The following is a 19,021-nucleotide window of genomic DNA, read 5'->3' on the forward strand; positions in this document are numbered from 1 at the left end:
CTGTGTCTGCATATACTCCCTCTGAGTGTGATTGCCAACTCTGTGCAGTCAAACATCTAATGTATGGTTTGAATTTGGTAACTAAAAGGCAACTGGGTTATCTCTTGGATTGTACAGAATAGGCAAAAACAAACCTTGGCTTCAGCATGCACCTTTTTCATTCATTCATTCATTCATTCATTCATTCATTCATTCATTCATTCATCCATCCAATTAATAAGACATGAATGATCTAAATAAGAAACTTACCTCAAGAAAAAATTCCAATAAATGTGTTTTAGTTTAATTGTCCCATAGTATCAGTTAACTTTTTACATTTTTGTTTCTTTCACTGTATATATTTAAAAGCAAACAAACGGCCAGTTGTGCGTCAGTGTTGACGAATAGCCCCGACGGGACTCCGTCGTTGCAAGGTTCACTCTGAAGACAAAAGAAGACATGAAAAAAACCTTAAAGGTCACAACCATAACACATAATGCGTTTATTTCATTGTCGTAATTCCAACTTGCGGGTCAGAAACAAAAAAAAAAAAAGTCAGAAGGACTTTATTTTCTTTCGATTTGTTTGTTTTGTTTTCGTCGTTACGCTCCCGTCGTGGACTCCCGCGAGAATTGCGCAATTCTCGGCAGGAGTAGTGCGCTGCTTCTCGGGCATATCTCTCTGTGCCACCTCGGTGACAGGTGTGCTCGGTCCGTGCGACAACAGTCGGATACACTCGGAAACAAACTACCAAACAAACAAAAAAGGCGTCAAGTTTGTTGCTCAACTCCATTGAAGCCATGTTTGCGCAGTGCACCGAACCCCGCTCCTCATCGTAGCTGGCTCGCGCCTGCAGGCTAGTTTTCGGTGGCTACATAGCTTAGCTCGCTTGGCTAACGCCGTCTACGTCATTAGGGGGAAATTGGCAAACTTCACGCGGTTTGACCGTCCGGGCTGCAGCCGCTGTCACCGCAACGGGCTGCCGCAATGAACGTCCCGAAAAGTGGTTACCGTGTCTTCTCCGCAAACTCGTCTGTGGCGTCCACGGAACTGGCCAAGAAGATAACAGAGTAAGGACAAAGCTGTGTTCTGGACTTGTTGTAAGACCCGCTGCGTGGTGTGTGTCGTTATCAAACTACCCACTCGCCACGTTTCAGGGCCTCATTTAACTACAAATTGCACCAACAGGGTGAATAACAACCGGCGTTTTGTTCTGAGTTATCTGTTAGCAACACGTCGGGCGAGTCGTGTGACTTAAAGCTGATCGTTTCCAGCAGTTACACATCAGCAAGACTGTGGTTTGAATGAATGATCTGAATCTCAGAGGCACTGCCAGGCCTGACATTTTACCGGATGTTTTTTTCTTCTTCTTTTCTTTAAATGGTGCTTACATTCAAGTTTGTGCTTCAACCTTACAGGAGACTTGGAGTCGAGCTGGGAAAGTCGGTGGTGTTCCAGGAGTCAAATGGAGGTGAGCTTCACCGTTACGTTTTAAATGAAACAATGACGCTATTAGGGATAAACAGTTATCACAATCTAACGGTGCTGCGGTGATGACTTGGTCACAAGTCCGCGGTAAAATATTTAATATAAAGTAGTCAAAATAAATGCAACAATACAAGTGGAGTTAATGTTTGTTGTGCAAAAAAAAAAAAAAAAAAAAATGCTGCGTGAAATGATTTGTAATAATAATTGCTTTTCGCGGCAGAACTGCCAAACACAGTCCCAGCATATTGAGAGAGAGAGAGAGAGAGAGAGAGAGAGAGAGAGAGAGAGAGAGAGAGAGAGAGAGAGAGAGAGAGAGAGAGAGAGAGAGAGAGAGAGAGAGAGAGAGAGAGAGAGAGAGAGAGAGAGAGAGAGAGAGAGAGAGAGAGAGAGACCACCTATCAAGTTCAAAGCTTGGTGGATCGTTCACACTTTCACATACTTTGAAACTCACGTATTCTTTGCGACTGAGGCTGCTTTTCTTGGGTGGCTGCATTTACCACTTGGCTGTATAGTGGCAAAAATAAGTCGAAAACACAAGGCTTGTATTTTGAAAAGATAAAATGTCCACAGGATGCTTTTTTTCCCCCACTGCCATCACCTAAAATTGACCTAAAAATTTTCCCTGTTATTAGGTTATTAGAATACACTAGCCTAATGTTCTTCTGCCACCCTGTAAGGTAAAGTGTGTGGGCATCCAGGGAGGAGGAAATTCAGGAAAGTGCAGGAAATGGACAGATTGCCAATAGCAAGGCAGGTAGTAGCAGAAATTAAAGTATGCAACTTTAATTGGATGAATGCATAAAGTTTTGGACCGCGTGGTGAGATCATGTTTTACGGCTGAATCTGACGGCCGTCGTTAATGTTTAAAAACGGAGCAACTGACTTCAGCGTTTGCGCTTGCTGCATCGTGTTACCAGCATGTTTAAATGTGATTGCCATATCAGGTTATGGCTCTGCAGTAAAAGAAAAAGGCACGGTTGTAAAAAAAAAAAAAAAAAAAAAAAAAGCATACGAGGATTCGTTGGATGAATCAATGTGAAACTTTATTTAACTGACGGCTGCTTTCGTTTTCCCTTCCGGCCAGAAACTAGAGTGGATGTGAAGGAATCTGTTCGCGGACAAAGTATCTTCATCATTCAGACCATACCACGGTGAGCTGCACTGCAAAGCATTACTTTTGTATTGTGTTGTGTAAGATCTATATACGCCAAAACCGAGCAAATTGGAAAGGATCGCCTGAGAATGGATCGTTTTGACGTTTTTTTTTCGAGCCCTAAAATACCAAAATACCTGCATTAATATACAACAACAATCAGTTTTAGCGGGATTTCCTTTGTTGGACCTTCCAAACCATGTTTGTGAAGGGACAGAAATGAGGCGACTGTGGAATAATCCAGAGGGCAGAATGGTATCAACAATTGAAAAAGGCTGTGTATGAGATCGGTTCTGGTGTGGTCTGACCACCCAGAGTTGGCTTCTTTTTTTTTTTCCTTCAGAGGACTGCTCATCAGATACATGTGTCATCAGAAAATATTTTTCAGTTTAATCCAGCGATTGTGACTCAGAGCTGTTGTTTTTCTTATGTGGAAACGCACTCAATCGTCCTAAAAATCAGTCAAACAATCGCGCATTCTATTTTGTAAGTGATCGGGGACTGCGTGAGGTCAATGCGGTTCAGCCAACATTTTAAATGTTGAACTCATTAAATGGGAATTGTTGTCCTTTGAGCGTGGCAGAACTCAGCTTCTCAGCCTGATGCCTCCATTGAAAAGCAGTCGTGTGTGGCCTGGTCCTGAGTGCTTTGATATATGTATATATTTTTTAATACCCCCCCCCCCCCCCAACCCTCCGAGTAAACAAATCCAGCATCCTCGGTCAGATATTCGACTTTTTCCGATGACACCTTAATGATGCCTCTGCGTTTCTGTGCCCTTTGATTTGAAACACGGCAGCGATGTGAACACTGCCATCATGGAGCTGCTGATTATGGCTTACGCTCTCAAGACTTCCTGCGCAAAGAACATCATCGGCGTCATCCCCTACTTCCCCTACAGCAAGCAGTGCAAGATGAGGAAGAGAGGCTCCATCGTGAGCAAGCTGTTAGCGTCGATGCTAGCCAGAGCAGGTAAGACATTCACTGCGTTTCCACTACCCCTAGAATTGCGCAAAAAAGTGAAATCTCGCAATAAAAAAACTGGTAAAGGAAACGCCTAAATTTCGAAAAAAAAACAAAACTCTCAAATATTATTTTTTTACAAGTAATCAAAGACAAAAATAGAACAACCATTCTTAATGGCAAATAAACAAAAACAAACAAATGCAAACGTAATTGTCGTAAATCTCGTGGGACGTAATTCTCGTACAATATCGTCCCGCAAGATTTTACAAGAATTACGGTTTACGCGCTTCACACCATTCAATGGAAACACCTGCAAATCGCAGTTGTACTAAGTCGAAATATTAGAAACATCACTTTTATTTTGCGAAAAACTGTCATGAAAACGCAGCTATTCACTGCGTTGTGTGTGCGCGTTTGTCTGTGTGCTTCGATGACACCATCTCCGTCTCCGTGCGCGCGCAGGGCTGACGCACATCATCACCATGGACTTGCATCAGAAGGAGATCCAGGGCTTCTTCAACTTCCCCGTGGACAACCTGCGCGCGTCGCCCTTCTTGATTCAGTACATCCAGGAAGAGGTGACACTCCTGCTCCCGCGTATTCATGCGTTCAAATTGACAAAAAAAAAAAAAAGCCAGTCGGTTAACCTGATACTGATGCCTGTCGTCTGTTTAGATTCCTGATTACAGAAACGCCATCATCGTGGCAAAGTCCCCAGCGGCTGCGAAGAGGTAAATAAACTTCCGATCAGTTTGGAAACCGCAAGATTCCAGCTTTGTGTGTGTTGGCGGTAACGGAGGTGGGCAATGATTGGAGTGAGTGCAGCGTGTGACCAAACACCCGCCCACCCACCAATGAGACAACTACAGTTGGCTACTAATACTTTAGCCACGCCCACAATTTTTTTTACTCGAAATGAAGCCAAATGAGACAAAATTGACATCAGGGCTGTTTTGCTCAGTTTTGCGTAGAGCTTAGCATTTTTTTTTAAACTAGCAATTTAGACCAACAAAAAACTTAAAACCAGTTTCTAACTCCTTCTGTCTGCAGTGGTAGCCAGCCATTATCTTTTTGCAACCGGCTTTGGCGGCCCCCGCTGGTCATATGATAGAATGCACGTTTTTCGTACTTTCAAGTTGGCCTCCTATTCGAAACCGAATGCTCCGCCCGCCTTTTCATACAGTCAGTGGCTGCATGTCAACTTCTTTGTTTTGCTTTTTTTTGTGCCAAATAAGTGCTCACGTTGCTCTGATAAATCACATAAGACAGCCCAACCCCGTCTCGTCTCTCTGCCCAGGGCGCAGTCCTACGCCGAACGCCTGCGTCTGGGCCTGGCCGTGATCCACGGCGAGGCCCAGTGCTCCGAGTCGGACATGGCCGACGGCAGACACTCTCCGCCGTGCGTGCGCAACACCACGGGACACACCGGGCTGGAGCTCCCTTGTAAGCACCACCGTCTTTGCGCCGCCCTGTTGTCGCGTTGACGCTCTACGTACCTTCTTTTTTTTTTTTTTTTTTGCAAGACTGCAGTTAGAATTCTCAAGAACGACGCAGCTTTATTTCTGCTAACTTCCTGGAAGTGTGTGTGTGTGTGTGTGTGTGGTTTTTTTTGTGCGTGTTTTTTTTTTTTTTCCTTTGCTGTGTATCACTCATGCCATCAGCCATACTTCAAGAACTCGATTATCTTGCGTCACTGCATGTTTGAACTCCACAGAGCTTCGTCCTCGTTGCCTCCTTGTTTGTTATTTGGGTGTTTTTGCCACACACACACACACACACACACACACATTGTCATGGAAGCGTTTGTTTTGTTGGGAAGTACTAACATGGCTCTGGCATTGAATTTTCAGCTCGCGGACAACAGAAACTCCTCGTACGACCGTAATTTAATGCTGCTCGTGTCATTGGCAAAGTATGGTGTCCAGTATTGTTGTTATTATTTAGATAAATACTGTACTTATCTTATTACTTGTGTTATAATCACCCTTGACTCTAAAAAAAAAATCCTCCTTTGGACGGCTCTGACGTTCCTCTAACCGCTCTAACCGTCTGCCACTTTTAACCACAAAGTGCCGACTCAATGCGCAGACATATTTTTTTTTCACCGCTTCTTTAAAACCATGTCGACCCCAGAGTGAGGATTTTCAAAGTCTCGGCGTCATATGTTTGTTTTTTGTTTTTATTTTTGATTTTTTGTTGTCATGTCCAATTTCTTTGTGCATTTTGTGTTAACGTGGTGTTTATTTGTTGGTGATAGCAGGCAAACAGCAGGCTCCGTTCCCCGGCATAGAGCTCCCAAGTACGACCGTAAAAACAGAACTCACACCTGATCTCTCTCTCAAAAAAAAAACAAACAACGAAACGACTCCTTTCTTCAGATGGTCCCTCGTGTCATGCATGTCGCAGGGGGGGAGAAAAAGGAGGGGGAGGGGTTTGCCTCTCGTGAAGTTGCGGCCTGGATCTTTAGGAGGGAGGTGCTCACCGAAATGGCAAGAAAAAAAAAATCAAAAAATCCACGTTGTCTCTGCGCGAGGCCGATAGCCGCAATTCGATTCACATCACTCCAGTCGCTTCCCTAAAGATTCCAGACGGCCGGCCTCACGAGACGGCCAAACCTCTCCCTGTTTTCTACTTGTGGTCTGATTTTAATTTGGACTCCCATCAATCAAACCAAAGCATTTTTTTTCCCTCTTCCCCCTCCCTTTTGTCCCCTTTCCCGGAATATCTGGACTCATCTTGCCAATCAACACACGCTGCATCCGTGTAATTCCTTCTTTTTTTTTTCTTCTACAAAAAGAATCCCCCCCCCCACCCCAGATTAACATTGGCTCATGACTTTGCATGCACCGGCAACGAAGCATGACTTGACGAGCTAGCGTCTCCAACGCGACGGGAAGAGGACGGTTGGTATCGGAGCGGCCCGGCGAGACGATCACATGCTTCCACCTCTTTGCCCGCCGCCGCTCACCGTGCTGCCGGTTTTGTTTTTTTTGTCCCCCCCCACTCCCCCCTTAATCTCGGACATCTCTGGAATGCAGCGCCAGCCTTTATTGTTTTTTTTTCCGTTTCTTTTCCATTTCATCTCCGCCGCAGCATCGTGCTTTCGAGATATCTGACGGAACGACGTACAAAAGAACCCCGCCCCGCCCCTCCCCTCCCCAAACATTCCTTTAGGTGGCTTGTTGCAGTGCCTCGGTGAGCGGCGGGAGCACTTTCTGGAAGTGTGCGCACTGCTAACAACGTGGCTTCTGCTCTCTCTCTCTCTTTCTTTCTTTTTTTCATCCCTGCCCTTTTTTTCTCTCAGTAGTGATCAAAGTCTAAATGTTGCACTGCCAGGGTTTTTTTTAAAGTTTTTTTTTAAGTTTTCTCTCCCCTGATGCTGTGGGAACTCACGGTACTCAGCACACAGTGTCGTGCACAGCATGTCGCACCTCCTCACTGCTTCCTTCTTACTGACCGCCCCTGCCCGCTCCCCTCCCCCCACAATCAGCCCTGCTGGCTGATTGGCAACCAAATGATTGTTTGTTTGTTTTTGTTGTTTTTTTTTTTTTTTCTGACAATGACCTTTGAAAGACGACGTTCACGCGCACAGCAGTATTTTAGACGTAGCGCCTGTTTTTTTTTTTAGGTGTAGGAAAATAGAGAAAAAAAAGACGTAGCGCCTCCTCGTGGTCACGTTTTCACTTCCTCACTGGAGAGTCATCTCGAGTGAAAACCAAATCTCAGTCCCATCGGAATCTCTTCTTTACGTTCTTTAGTTGTCATGTTATTGTCAAATGTAGATATATTGACAGGCATCGTTGTTTTCCAGAATTGTCCTATATTTATGGTCCATGTCAGAGACTCCAGTAGAGCGTCTGATCAGCACCTTGATCACTTATTTCTTGAAAAAAAGTAAGACATTTCCTGCTTTTCCTTCCTCCTGAAACCGACGCTATCTTGTGTACCTTCCTCTTGTTTGGAAGAGTTCTGCACAACTGTCTCAAGGCGGTGGAACTGGGCACGACGTCGGTGACAAGTTAGATGTGCAAGTGCCCTCTGTGACCTCACAAAGGGCTGATTCCTATGTGAAAAGTGTAACAAGGAAAATATGTCACCTGCAATGGGGCTCTTTGTATATCTGGAGAAGGAATAGACAGACTGTTGCATCAAGCGGGGTCTTTAATAGCAAAATGACATTCAAAATTTTAATTCTGGGTGTCTTCCTGAATTCTAAAATAAAGTCGGCTGTGCAGTCGAGGCGCTGCTCTCGCAGGCTGCGTGCGTGTGAACGTCGCCTCTGGCAGCGGCGGCGTTTGACCGAGGACTGACCGACCCCCCCCAAACCCTCCCACCCCACCCCAACCCCCACTGCCCCTCCGGTGTGCGTTTGGCAAGTCTGAATGCTGAGAACCTCCATCGGTGCTCGTCAGCCTCCGCCGTGTGAAAGGCGACTGACTTCACCGTCCGATGCATATCGACACATATGCAGACTTCCTGCCGTGTCCGGAAACCCCACTTCTTGCGTGTCTGTGTGTGTACGTGTGTGTCTGGGCGGCTGTACCTTTGCCTCGTGATTGGGTATCCTGGGTAGGAAGAAAAAAAAAAAAAAAGATCAATGAAACCCCTCTCATTTGATTGTGCATGGCATGGGCTGTACGGCGTTCAGCTTCTCACTTCTAATCTCGCGGCTGTAGATGGGGCACAATGGGGGGAGATGTTCTCTCGACATTTGGCGGGGGAAAAAAAATTCACACGGTTGATGTTGTGTCACCCTCTCAGAAACCCCTCGGGACAAATTCACCCGATCAAAGAATCCAATCCAGTCTCGTTTCGGGGTCTTTGCCGATCTCTGCAAATCAGCATTTTCTCAACCCATTTTACCCAATCTGCTGCCGAGACCCGCTTCTGATCACGTAGCGCTCGGAGAGCAAGGGGTCCCCCCCCCCGCCGTCGCATCGCCCTTTAACTGCCTCTCCTGTTCCCTCGCAGTGATGATGGCCAAGGAGAAGCCGCCGATCACTGTGGTCGGAGACGTGGGAGGGCGGATCGCCATCATTGTGGTGAGACGAAGTGTATTCTCTTCCGGTTGGCTGGCCGGCCAGTTGGTCGGTTGCCTCCCTCGACTTCCCCTCACAAAGTTTTGACTTTGCTTGAAAACGGGACGTTCCTCCGAAGTCGACACCTGGAAACTGCAGTTCTCATTTTTGAAGGAAAAAACAAAAACATTCCAACCAGAGCCCTTTGTGACATCACAGAGGGTCGATTGCTATTAAGTTAGGAAGAACAATCAAAAAAGATCATATTTTTCAATTTGGTTTAATATGGTTGACACCAAGTTTGGTAGGAGAGTGAAGGAGATGCAATCGGTGTGAAATATTGTCTCTTTATGTTTGTCCTGCTCTGTGAGCGTGAGCCATTCATTCAAATTCAAATTCTTTATTTTCAAAAAGGGACAAAGTACATTAATCAACATTTCCATTAAGAAAGTAAATGTTTTTGAGTTAGCTGAAGGCTAATTTCCTTCATTCATTGCACTCACAAACCAAACTGATTGCTCATAGGTAGATGGAACCATAAATAAATATCATAAAACAATAATGTTTAATTTCTTTGATATTTCATACACCGTTTTGTTTCATTGGAACGAACGGTAATTTAAAATTTCCTTTGTTCGAGAAGTTATTTGAACCTTAAAGGGTAAAGTGAAGGGAAAAGAGAGGTGAATTAAAGTCAGATGAAATGTATTTTCAGGCATTGAGCATTGAAATTCACCCTCTGCTTGTCCTTCATAAAAATTCATTTGATTCATGATTTAATTAAATAGGATTGATAATCCAATTTTTAAGCCATATTATAGTTTACATGTCATGATCAGGGATTTATTTCACTCCAGTGATCATTTATATCTGTTGTCTAATATGATAGGATGCTTTCATGTGATGGACCTTAAACTGAATGAGTGGAGCTGTACCGCTATGCCAGTAGCCACACACAGCGCGCACTTTTGTGAATAAGCGGAGCAGGTGAAAATAAAGTAACAGGGCTTTTTTTTTTTTTTTTTACATTTGTGGGACAACGAATGACAGATCTTGAAACGCAGTATTACAGAAAAAACAACAACAACAAAAAACATGGTACTTCGAATTGCACGTGGGACCTCTCAATGATTTCGGCCTGCGGCAGATTGAAGACCGCGTCGCCGCTCGGACTAAAAAGAGCCTCCCTGTCCCCCCTCCAGGACGACATCATCGACGACGTGGGCGACTTTGTCGCGGCCGCAGAGATCCTGAAGGAGAGAGGAGCCTACAAGATCTACATCATGGCCACGCACGGCCTGCTGTCGGCCGACGCCCCGCGTCTCATCGAGGAGTCGGCCATCGACGAGGTGAGAGGCGCCCGTCCGCGTTCGCTCCAGGTCCTGCCGTCGAAAGCGGAGGCTTTTGCAGTCGAAACGAGTCGAAGGGGAAGTCACCCTGGCCTGTCGCGTCCAATATCAGACCTGAAAGTGGGTTAGAAGAGCAGTCACTTCCTCCTGCTGGCTCTTCCGCTGAATTTATTTGACTTAAAAAAAAAAAAGGGAAACAGAAAAAAAGGGTTGTTTGATTTCTGCAAATGATCAGGATCTAGTTTAGTTTTTGCCTTCGGCCATCCTGCAGGCAAGCAGAGCTGCAATGTTTCAGTGTTGGTTCTCTTCAGCTCCGTTTTTTTTGACATTGGAAGATTTGCGCAACTTTAAATAGATATTAGAATAAATAGTGTCTCCTTTTTCCCAGTGTTGACTCAGTGCTTCTGTTTTAGTCATGACAGGTTTTTCATACTTTTAAACAACCAGAATAAACACACTAAGCAAAAGCTAAGCTTATAGAACTTTAGACTTTAGGTCACCATCGTCAACACTGTCAAATCAGCTCATAGTCATGTTTTTTTTTTTTCTTTTTAAATGAAATAATTCATCAATCTTACTTTTGAAGAATATTACAAAAAAATATGACTGAACACGAGTCGCTCAAACCAGGCGAACCCAAGCTAGCGGCTTCACCACGACGACCTGCGCTGCTAACACTGAACTTCTCCTCAGGTGGTGGTGACCAACACCGTCCCCCACGAGGTCCAGAAGCTCCAGTGCCCCAAGATCAAGACGGTGGACGTCAGCATGATCTTGGCCGAGGCCATCCGCCGCATCCACAACGGCGAGTCCATGGCCTACCTGTTCCGCAACATCACCGTGGACGACTAGAGCGCGGCGGCGGCGGCGGCAGCGGCAGAGGTGGGTCCGGTACTGGCCCGAGGGTCTGCGGTACTTCTCCCCACTGCTGTTTTGGAGGGTGAAAGAAAAAAAACATGGTTAAGACATGTTTCCATGTGTATTTAAGGTTTACATATAGACTAAAGCAATGATAGAAATGTTGATTCAGTTCCCATCAGACATTGTAAGTAAAAAAACAAAACAAAAAAACAACCCAACGAAAAGCAATTTTTCTTTCCTCGTGTTTGGAAACACATTGTGTACTTTTTGAAAGCCTCGCGCTGCGCTGCTCTCGGCAACTTTTACTCCCTGGAGAGGACGTTCTGTTCACTTCCTGTCCCCGCGCGGTCGGTTGTACCTGATGACTTTGTGCCTCGTGACTGAACCAGCCAGTTCAGGGCCAGTTTGTTACATCTGAGTTTCGCAGTTTGCCCTGTCAAGGTCGTTCTGATACAGTCGCTGAACAAGACACTGGTCAAGTCGTTGTTGTTTTTTTTTTTCTGTCTTGTTATCTCTTTTCTCGATGTCATTTCCAAGATGTCATTAATCGGATGGAAGCGGCCTTCAACGCGCCATCTAAACAGCACCGGTTATCTCCACCTTGTTTCAGTTTCTGTGAGGGAGAGATTGAGGGACATTTGTGGGGACAAGCTTATGATGTAATGTGGTGTTTTTTTTGGTGGTGCAGCCCTTAAACAAATTGAACGTCATGGCGGCTGAATTGCTCCGATGTTCCAATTTGTTGTTTAAAAAAAAAAAAAAAACTAGATATAGAAACAAATAAATATTTCTGCCCCTTTTACTGATATAAATTATAATTACCAGCATAATGGATATAATTCATCATTTCGTTGATTGCACGCAGGCCCTCAAATTCAAATCGGTACCACCTCAACACCACGCGATTGTGTGCGTCACCGGTATGCAAAGCAAACGGGAACAACTGCGTGAAACCGAGGCTGCTGAGAAAAAAAAAACTGAAGGGGTTCCTGCCACATCGACACATGGGGGGGGGGTTTCCCCAGGAAGGGCTGCATGAGGTGCTTTGAGTCGACCACAGGAGACTTTGGTTAATGGGCCCTTTCAAGTCGGACTGCCCGTAAAAGTCAGAAAAGGACGAGGGCGAAACTGATGCTGATTTGAACGCAAGCTTTTATTGAATTAGGTTGAAACGAACGCACACCCCAGCGCTTCTGCAGCTACTTTGAGCTTCTGGGGTTTAACCTCCACTTCAGTGAACGGCCCAGCGGCCACTGTGGCTCCAAGACTGAACAATACAATATCCCCGCGAGGATTTTATTTTTCTCTTTTCACAGTTCAGTCAGTCGGCATAAACCGTAACAAAATGTGTGTTGTCGTCGAGTGGAATGAAATCTGCCTATGAGATTCGCGCTGGACCAAAGTCCTCTGCGAGTTCAACCCCCCCCCTGACCTTTTGTTTGAAATTTTAAATAAATAGTAATAAATTTAACCAGCAGGAAACTCATGCATCATGTTGACCAACTAACGATAATTCGTTGTGTGAGTTGACAAAGTGACTGCGGTATCCCCTCCTCAACCCACCTCGGCGCCGCCGTGAGCAAACGTCCACTCCACTTTCAGGTTTTGCCGATGAATTACACAGAAAGCAAGTGGGTGAAAGGTGGAAAAGGTGCGGTGGGACCCCTCCTTTGAAAAACAGCACCTCCAGCAGCTATACATCCTGCAGTATTGTCCAACTCCCAGAGCCAGAAGGTTGTTTTTTTTTTTTTCCGGCCGACTCGTTAGCTGCAAGGTACGAATGTAACACACCATCGCAGGCTGCTTTGTATTATTTTTTTTTTAATTTGATCTCTGAAAGCTGACGATTCTTTTCCGAGCACTAATGGCCAGAAATGTGAAAACACTGTAAAACATTTAATTAAAATTTTTTTTTGTTGATTGAAAAAATGCACAAAAGCCTATGTGATTACTTGACCTTGTCATTCCTTTTTTTTTTTTTTTTTTTTTTTTTTTTTAATATGTTTGTATTCTGAAGTTTGTTGCAGCAAGAGAACGCAACGTGTTTGTTGTAAAAGACTTGTATGGTTGGAAAGAAATTGATCATTGTGTGTGTGAAAGGTGGCTCCCTTAACAGCATTTCTTGGCCCAACTATCACTGAATGGGGCCAGGAAGTCTTTCTGGAACTACACAAATGATAACATTCCCTGTGTGTTCCTTTGCATGCTAGTCGGGTTTTGAAAATGAAAAAAAAAAGGCATTTTTTTTGTTACAAGAGCGACAAATTCGAGTCATAGCAGGAACTTGCCTTCGCACCGAGCCTCCCACTTAGTTCCTGTTCTTAAGAAGGTGTAATTGTGTGGCAAGGGATCAGGAACTCTATTTAAAGGTCCCATGTTTGGCTGAACCAACGTCTGTGTCTGTAGCCTGTCGGTGAACTTCCCAGCATTGAGAAAAATCCATCATTTCGACCGAATTAATCTAATGATTAATCGATTTATTAACTCTCGTCGACGAAAGCGTTTTTTTTCATGTCGTGTTTTTCCTGGTTTGAAGCTTTGTTAATTTCGGTGCCTCTGAACATCAGTACGATTGTTTGAGCTGGTTCATGTATGAAGGACAAGGCGTTGGATGTATTTTGCCGTATTCAAAGAGTTGTCTAATCAGATTGAAGAAAAAAAGTTCAGTGCAAAATTGATTGACAGCTGCAGCTTCACTGTCGTTTACATTCTACTTTTTAGAAACTGTTTGCTTAAACACACAGTTTTTTGTGACATCAGCAGTTGGCCTAATATGGGACCTTTGAATTTCACAATCAGCATGAAAGAACAAGAAAAGCCCACATCTCTCTTCTTTTTTTTTTTTTGTCCCCACTACTGATTAGCATGACTCAGACAAAGTTGACCTATCTTGGAGAGGCTCGTTATTATTCAAATGCGATGACACGGTCCGCTCGCTGGGGGGGGTTGCACGAAGAGCACGAGACACGGCCAGGCATGACGCGAAAGCGCCCGGCGCCTTTTTGCAGGTTTGCCAAACGTATGAAAAAAAAAAAAAAAAAAAAAAAAAAAAAAGAAGCCGCGAGCGTCTGGCATTGCCTTTTAAGGGGCCTCCGCAGAGCGTTGTGCACTTTTCAACGCTCGCTGACTGAATTTGGAAGTGATGCTAAAGAGTGTTTTTATGCTAGCAAAGCCTTTCGCTCAGGGATATCTGCCGAAGCTGATGCACATTTTTTTTTTTTTTTTTTTTTGGTTTGGACTTTTTTTTTGGTTTACCATTTATTACTCCTATTGAAAACGCGAAAGAGTGGCGTGTGAGAACGTCTTCCATACAGCAGCACTGTACCCCCACCTCAGCTTCCCACTACTTCATTTTGAGTCGATGTGTTTTCCCCCCACTTTATTTGAAGTCTTTGTGTTTTCTGTGTTTGGTCGCTGCTGTGCCAGGTGTGACGGCCCAATGTTGGACGTTGTCTCACCAAACCACCCCCGCCCCCCCACCACCACCACCACCACGCTTCCAAAACTGTATCTGTCCCTAGCGTTTCTTGTCATCCTCTGTTTGGTCGCTCCTTCTCCACGACTGGCCTGCGATGCAGAGGGTGAAGCAGCAGCAGCAGCTCTCGAACGTGTTTGTCAACGTGTATGTACAAAAAGAAATAAATAAAGCAAACGGTTGCCCTTGGCGATGTCTGTTTTTTCAATTTTTCGGGGAAATCTTAACAACCAAAATGCCTCTCCGGTTGATCGGGAGTTTGGTTCAATTGACGTCAAAGCGCAAGTTTCGATCGTGCCCTCGCTTCTCGGTCCCTCTGCTCACAACTGAAGCCCCTCACATCCACAGATTCCATTCACACAACTTCAAATATTTGAAATGTATCTGCCGAGGTCATAAAGGCGATGATGCGCTGACCTGCAGCGCACAGGGCGTCGCCACCGTCCCAGATCCTACACTTGTTCACAACTTCTCAATGACATGAGCAAACACTGAGGAGCTTTGACCAAGTCCAAGAGCGGGGGCAAATACCCTCTTGTCGGGCCTTGCAGAGCTTCCGGGAAGCAAACCACACGAGGCAGGGGAAGAAAAGTTGCGATCTCACCTGATCTCTGAGGAAAAATAAATATCTTTCCTCGGTTCGCCGGTGCGCTCGTGGGGATGTAGCGACTTGAGCGTCGCTCCGGGCGCCAGATGTGAGGCTGCAGTGAGCACAAAGAGGAAACAGCCTTCTGATTATTAGTGGACACTTCCTTGTCTCATTCTGGGGAAAACAAAGCACCTTGTTTTCATTGGCTTGCAAAAGAGGAAGTGCACCTTTCGCTTCACCTCAGTGTGTGAAGTGCGGTGAACGTGTTTAAAAATGTCAGTTTCCAGCGGTTCCCGATCGAGAGAGCAGCACAAAGTTCTGTCGGCTGCACGTTGTGCAAAACGTGCCACCGTTCTGCAAATCAGCCCCTTGTGATGTCACAGTGGGGCCTGATGCCACCCCAGCGCTTTGTGGTGGGAGGCTGCAAAGGGAGAGTTAAACATGCAGTTTTTGTTTTCAGATCATCTTGAACTGGAGCTTTCAGTAATGCAACAGTTGTTAGGAAGATTATTTGCTAAATAACGTCCACCAGGGGGCAGTGTAACATAGACTAGAGGAATAGTGTGCTGGAATACTGCCAATTCTTGTTGGTTCAAGGTTTGTGCATAAGTTATTACAGGCTTGTTTGCCAGGAAGCAGCACAGACGCAGTTGTACAGCTCAAATGATTTGATTGGCTGATTTTTTTTTTCTCCCCTTTTCTTTTTCAGTCATGTAAATATCTGATATCCTCTGAGACCTGGAATGAAATTACTGAGCTTCAGAATACCATTTGCATGAATAATGACACCTCGTCGTGTCTGATAGATCGAGTCGCATGTTCAAAATAGCCTCCAGCAGAATGCACTTGACGACCTCCGCGCTCGTAATGAAGTCACTTTCTCTGCATGGCAGAATAATTATTTCACCGGACGGACGTGCCCTGCCGTATTGAAAGGCATTTTAGATGCAATGCATTTAGAGTTAGAGCCATGACAGAAAATGTTCTTGTCACAGCGGAAGTGGAGACAAAGTGGTTGAGGGCAGGGGTGAGATGAAGATAATGTCTGAACGTAAAGAATTTATTGACGTTAGAAGATCCGTTATGTTTCCTCCAAGCGCCACGAAACCGGTAGAATCCCACCTGTTTTCAGGACTTCCGAGGTGCAGCCTCACTCCATCAACAAATTGTCAAAGAACTCAAAACTGCATATTTAGCCGTCTGTTTACAACGTTCTGTTTTCCGTCCCCTGCCGCCTTGTAACTTGCACATGTTCGGAAAGAGACGGAAACAAAGTGACGAGGTCTCATGGTGCTTGTCGACTGGAGGAGGAAGGTGAGTTGGAGGGGCATCGTTTAGGTGTGGGTGCCCTTTCTGACATCACAAGGGGGATTGTTTTCCCAGAACTGTCTCTTTAAGTTGACCAATTTGATTAAATGAAGTTGAATTGTGTTGCGTTGACTTGTGATTGAGTGGGATGATACAATCTTGTTTCATAGTGAGATAATAGAATATTGGTTCATAGGAACATTTTTGTCCATGGGTAAAATCAGTCATGTCCAGGGCATTTATCAGGCTGAGACAAATTTATGACATCAAGAAGTTTTATTGAGAATATTCATGACCATAATTATAAATATTGAAACACTATATTTTAGGTACACACACATATATACATAATATATACATTTAAAAATGTTCCGTTCACTTTATTGGTAGAGAAACCTCCATTCAGACTTTTTCTGAAATACACAATTTTTGTTTTGTTTTTTTTTAAACGCGACTGCTGGACTTTTGTTTTCATGACACAACACAACTGAGATCAACACTGTGAAGTTTTTATACCTTGAAATAAAAGCTCGAACACAATTTTTTTTTTTTTTAATACAATCAATTCACTTGCGGTTGGAAAAGGCATTTGCCATTGACTTGGTGCCACCCTCTGGCCTACTGTGGGAATAAATAACCTGGGGTTGCCTGCCTGGCACCATGACGATAGCCAGCCGTTTTCTGTGCTGTAAGGTGAAACAAGTGGGCGGCCTGGCCTCCGTTTACAGCAGAAACACTTATTTACATTCACAGTGAAAATCGCCTGCGCTCAATTCCTCTTTCTGACACTTTCGCCCTGCTCCACGTCCTCCTGTCTTTTTTTCATGTCTTTCCGCATCATCTTCTGCACCTCCAGAACCTCTCCCAGACTCTTTGCGCTCCTGACTCTCACACGACCCGACCAACCCTCCCGTGTCCCTCGCCGCCGCCTACGAGATGCGGCAGCTGTTGGTCTTGCTCATGGCGGGCCGCCTGGCGCCCTCTTTGGGGTAGGTCTCGCGTCGGCGGCACAGCGCCGGGCTGAGCCAGCTGGGCAGGTTGGCCCGCTGCAGCAGCTCCCTGAAGGCCTCCAGCACGTTGACGTCGTCCTTGGCCGACGACTCCAGGAAGCTGTGGTTCCAGTCCAGCTCCACCGTGGACAGCACGTCGTCGCTGGACACCAGCCGCTCGCCGCGCCGGTCGATCTTGTTGCCGATGACCACGATGGGCGTGTACTTGTCCTCCTTCACCTCCAGGATCTCGTCGCGCAGGCTGCGCACGGCCTCCAGCGAGCCCGGGTCGTCCACGGCGTAGACCAGGGCGAAGGCGTCGCTGTTCTGGATGGAGAGCTTGCGCATGGCGGGGAAGGAGTAGCTGCCGCTGGTGTCCATGATGTTGATGGTGACTTTGACGCCGCCCACCTCGTACTCCGTCCGGTGGAGCTCCTCCACCGTGCGCCGGTGCTTGGGCTCGAAGGTGTCCTTGAGGAAGCGCTGGATGAGCGCCGTCTTCCCCACGCCGGCCGCCCCCAGGAACACCAGGCGCACCTCCGTCTTCTCCTTCACTTCGAAAGACATGCCGGGGATTTTCTCTTTTTCTTCCGAAACTTGTTTGTCAGCTTCAGGGGCCTCGTCTCTGTTTGGATTCACATGTGAGCGCGTCTGTATTTATGCTCACTCGGAGCACCGGCCCCCTTCTGCCGCCAGCCAATCGGAGGAGAGCAGATTGTCTCTCTCTCTCTCTCTCTCTCTCTCTCTCTCTCTCTCTCTCTCTCTCTCTCTCACTCTGTGTCTCTCTCTTCCTCGCCCACCCTGCTGCTGATGTTCGGAACAAGTTGAGGAAGGACTCAGGGAAAGAAAAGTTCAGGTTTCTGCAGGCTACACCAGTCTGCTGCTGAGATTCTAAGTCGATAATCAGTTTTTCTCATAATGCAGCAGCACAATTCACAATTCATGCAGCACAACTCATTTATTGTTTTGGTTCTTTTCAGAGACACTTTAATGTTGAGGCGATGCAGAAAATCTGTCTTCTCAACATTTGGAATTCCTACTATTGAATTGAATCTGCTTTTTTGTTTTTATGATTGTTTTTAACCTCGAGGTGCAGCTGCTAAATAGAACAGCCTGGAGGCAGCAGTAGGGGCGTAGTAGTTATATATGTATATATATATATTTTTTTCAAACGGAATGTGATTGTTTATCTTCGCGTCGCCGGGTGACGCCTCGAGTCTTGCCTCCTTCAAACGATAAGAAATCTTCTGCTGTCGCTCTGCTTCGAATGTTCAAGACGTTACACACTGTAACTTCAATCAACTTGCAAGCTTTTAAAGGTTTTTTTTTTTTAATGTGCCTCATTGTGTATATGTGAAATACATCCGATGTGGGAAATGTTGCTTCCAGGGCCTCGGGTTACTAATCAACACAAAATCCACTTTGCAGCTGGAGATTGTCGGTGTGAAACGCGCACTCTTGGATCTCTGGCTGTTCTCTACGCCTCAAATTTGTCACTTGTTGCTATGATACCGCCGAATCCGCGACCTGAGACAAAAGGCATTTGCAAGAACGCGGCTGTTTTACAATTGCTGCCCTTCGCCTCTCGCGCCGCAGATGAATGGTTCTTCATGGGGTTCGTTGTCTAATTGGACTAATTAGAGGCACGATCCATGTCAACATACTTCGTTGAGCCGAGCACCTTTAGTTTGGGATTTTGGTCAATGGTTGTTCTTTTGGAGATTGTTTGTGTGTGTCTGCACCAATGATATGAAGGCACCAAACAATAGAACATTCTGCCAATAGGGGGCACCTAGGGGGGGAGGGCAGTTCTTTCAATGAGGCTTTTCTGTTGTGGACCAGTCTT

General features: G+C 45.6%; 2 protein-coding genes and 1 long non-coding RNA gene across 5 annotated transcripts; 1 reads left to right on the forward strand and 2 right to left on the reverse strand.

Annotated features, from left to right (window-relative positions):
- Positions 1-627: 627 nt before the first annotated feature.
- prpsap2 (phosphoribosyl pyrophosphate synthetase-associated protein 2) lies at positions 628-14,471 on the forward strand. 2 transcript variants are annotated; one of them, XM_076023829.1, is made up of 12 exons: positions 628-1,049; positions 1,398-1,450; positions 2,552-2,618; positions 3,420-3,592; positions 4,049-4,164; positions 4,262-4,317; positions 4,884-5,029; positions 5,844-5,885; positions 8,558-8,628; positions 9,807-9,953; positions 10,647-13,028; positions 13,092-14,471. In XM_076023829.1, the coding sequence occupies exons 1-11, from the start codon at positions 967-969 to the stop codon at positions 10,803-10,805; spliced, it is 1,113 nt and encodes a 370-aa protein (XP_075879944.1). In that variant the 5' UTR covers positions 628-966; the 3' UTR covers positions 10,806-13,028; positions 13,092-14,471. The 2 variants fall into 2 exon arrangements, with proteins under 2 accessions (XP_075879944.1, XP_075879945.1); XM_076023830.1 differs by lacking the exon at positions 5,844-5,885 and having other exon boundaries at positions 630-1,049.
- LOC142886718 (uncharacterized) lies at positions 8,989-15,058 on the reverse strand. 2 transcript variants are annotated; one of them, XR_012926444.1, is made up of 3 exons: positions 14,894-15,058; positions 10,776-10,881; positions 8,989-10,067 (listed from the first exon to the last, which is right to left on the reverse strand). It is a non-coding gene; the product is annotated as an uncharacterized LOC142886718 (long non-coding RNA). The 2 variants fall into 2 exon arrangements; XR_012926443.1 differs by lacking the exon at positions 14,894-15,058 and having other exon boundaries at positions 10,776-10,906.
- A 1,385-nt stretch (positions 15,059-16,443) lies between these two features.
- On the reverse strand, positions 16,444-17,791 carry LOC142886719 (ras-related protein Rap-1b-like). Its single transcript, XM_076023832.1, has one exon. It carries the CDS (start codon positions 17,740-17,742, stop codon positions 17,116-17,118), a length of 627 nt encoding a protein of 208 aa, XP_075879947.1. The 5' UTR covers positions 17,743-17,791; the 3' UTR covers positions 16,444-17,115.
- Between the last annotated feature and the right edge of the window lie 1,230 nt (positions 17,792-19,021).

Source organism: Nelusetta ayraudi, unplaced genomic scaffold, assembly GCF_046127955.1.
Source record: "Nelusetta ayraudi isolate G7.1 ecotype Tasmania unplaced genomic scaffold, CSIRO-AGI_Nayr_v1 ptg000016l, whole genome shotgun sequence".
In the NCBI taxonomy this organism is placed as follows: domain Eukaryota; kingdom Metazoa; phylum Chordata; class Actinopteri; order Tetraodontiformes; family Monacanthidae; genus Nelusetta; species Nelusetta ayraudi.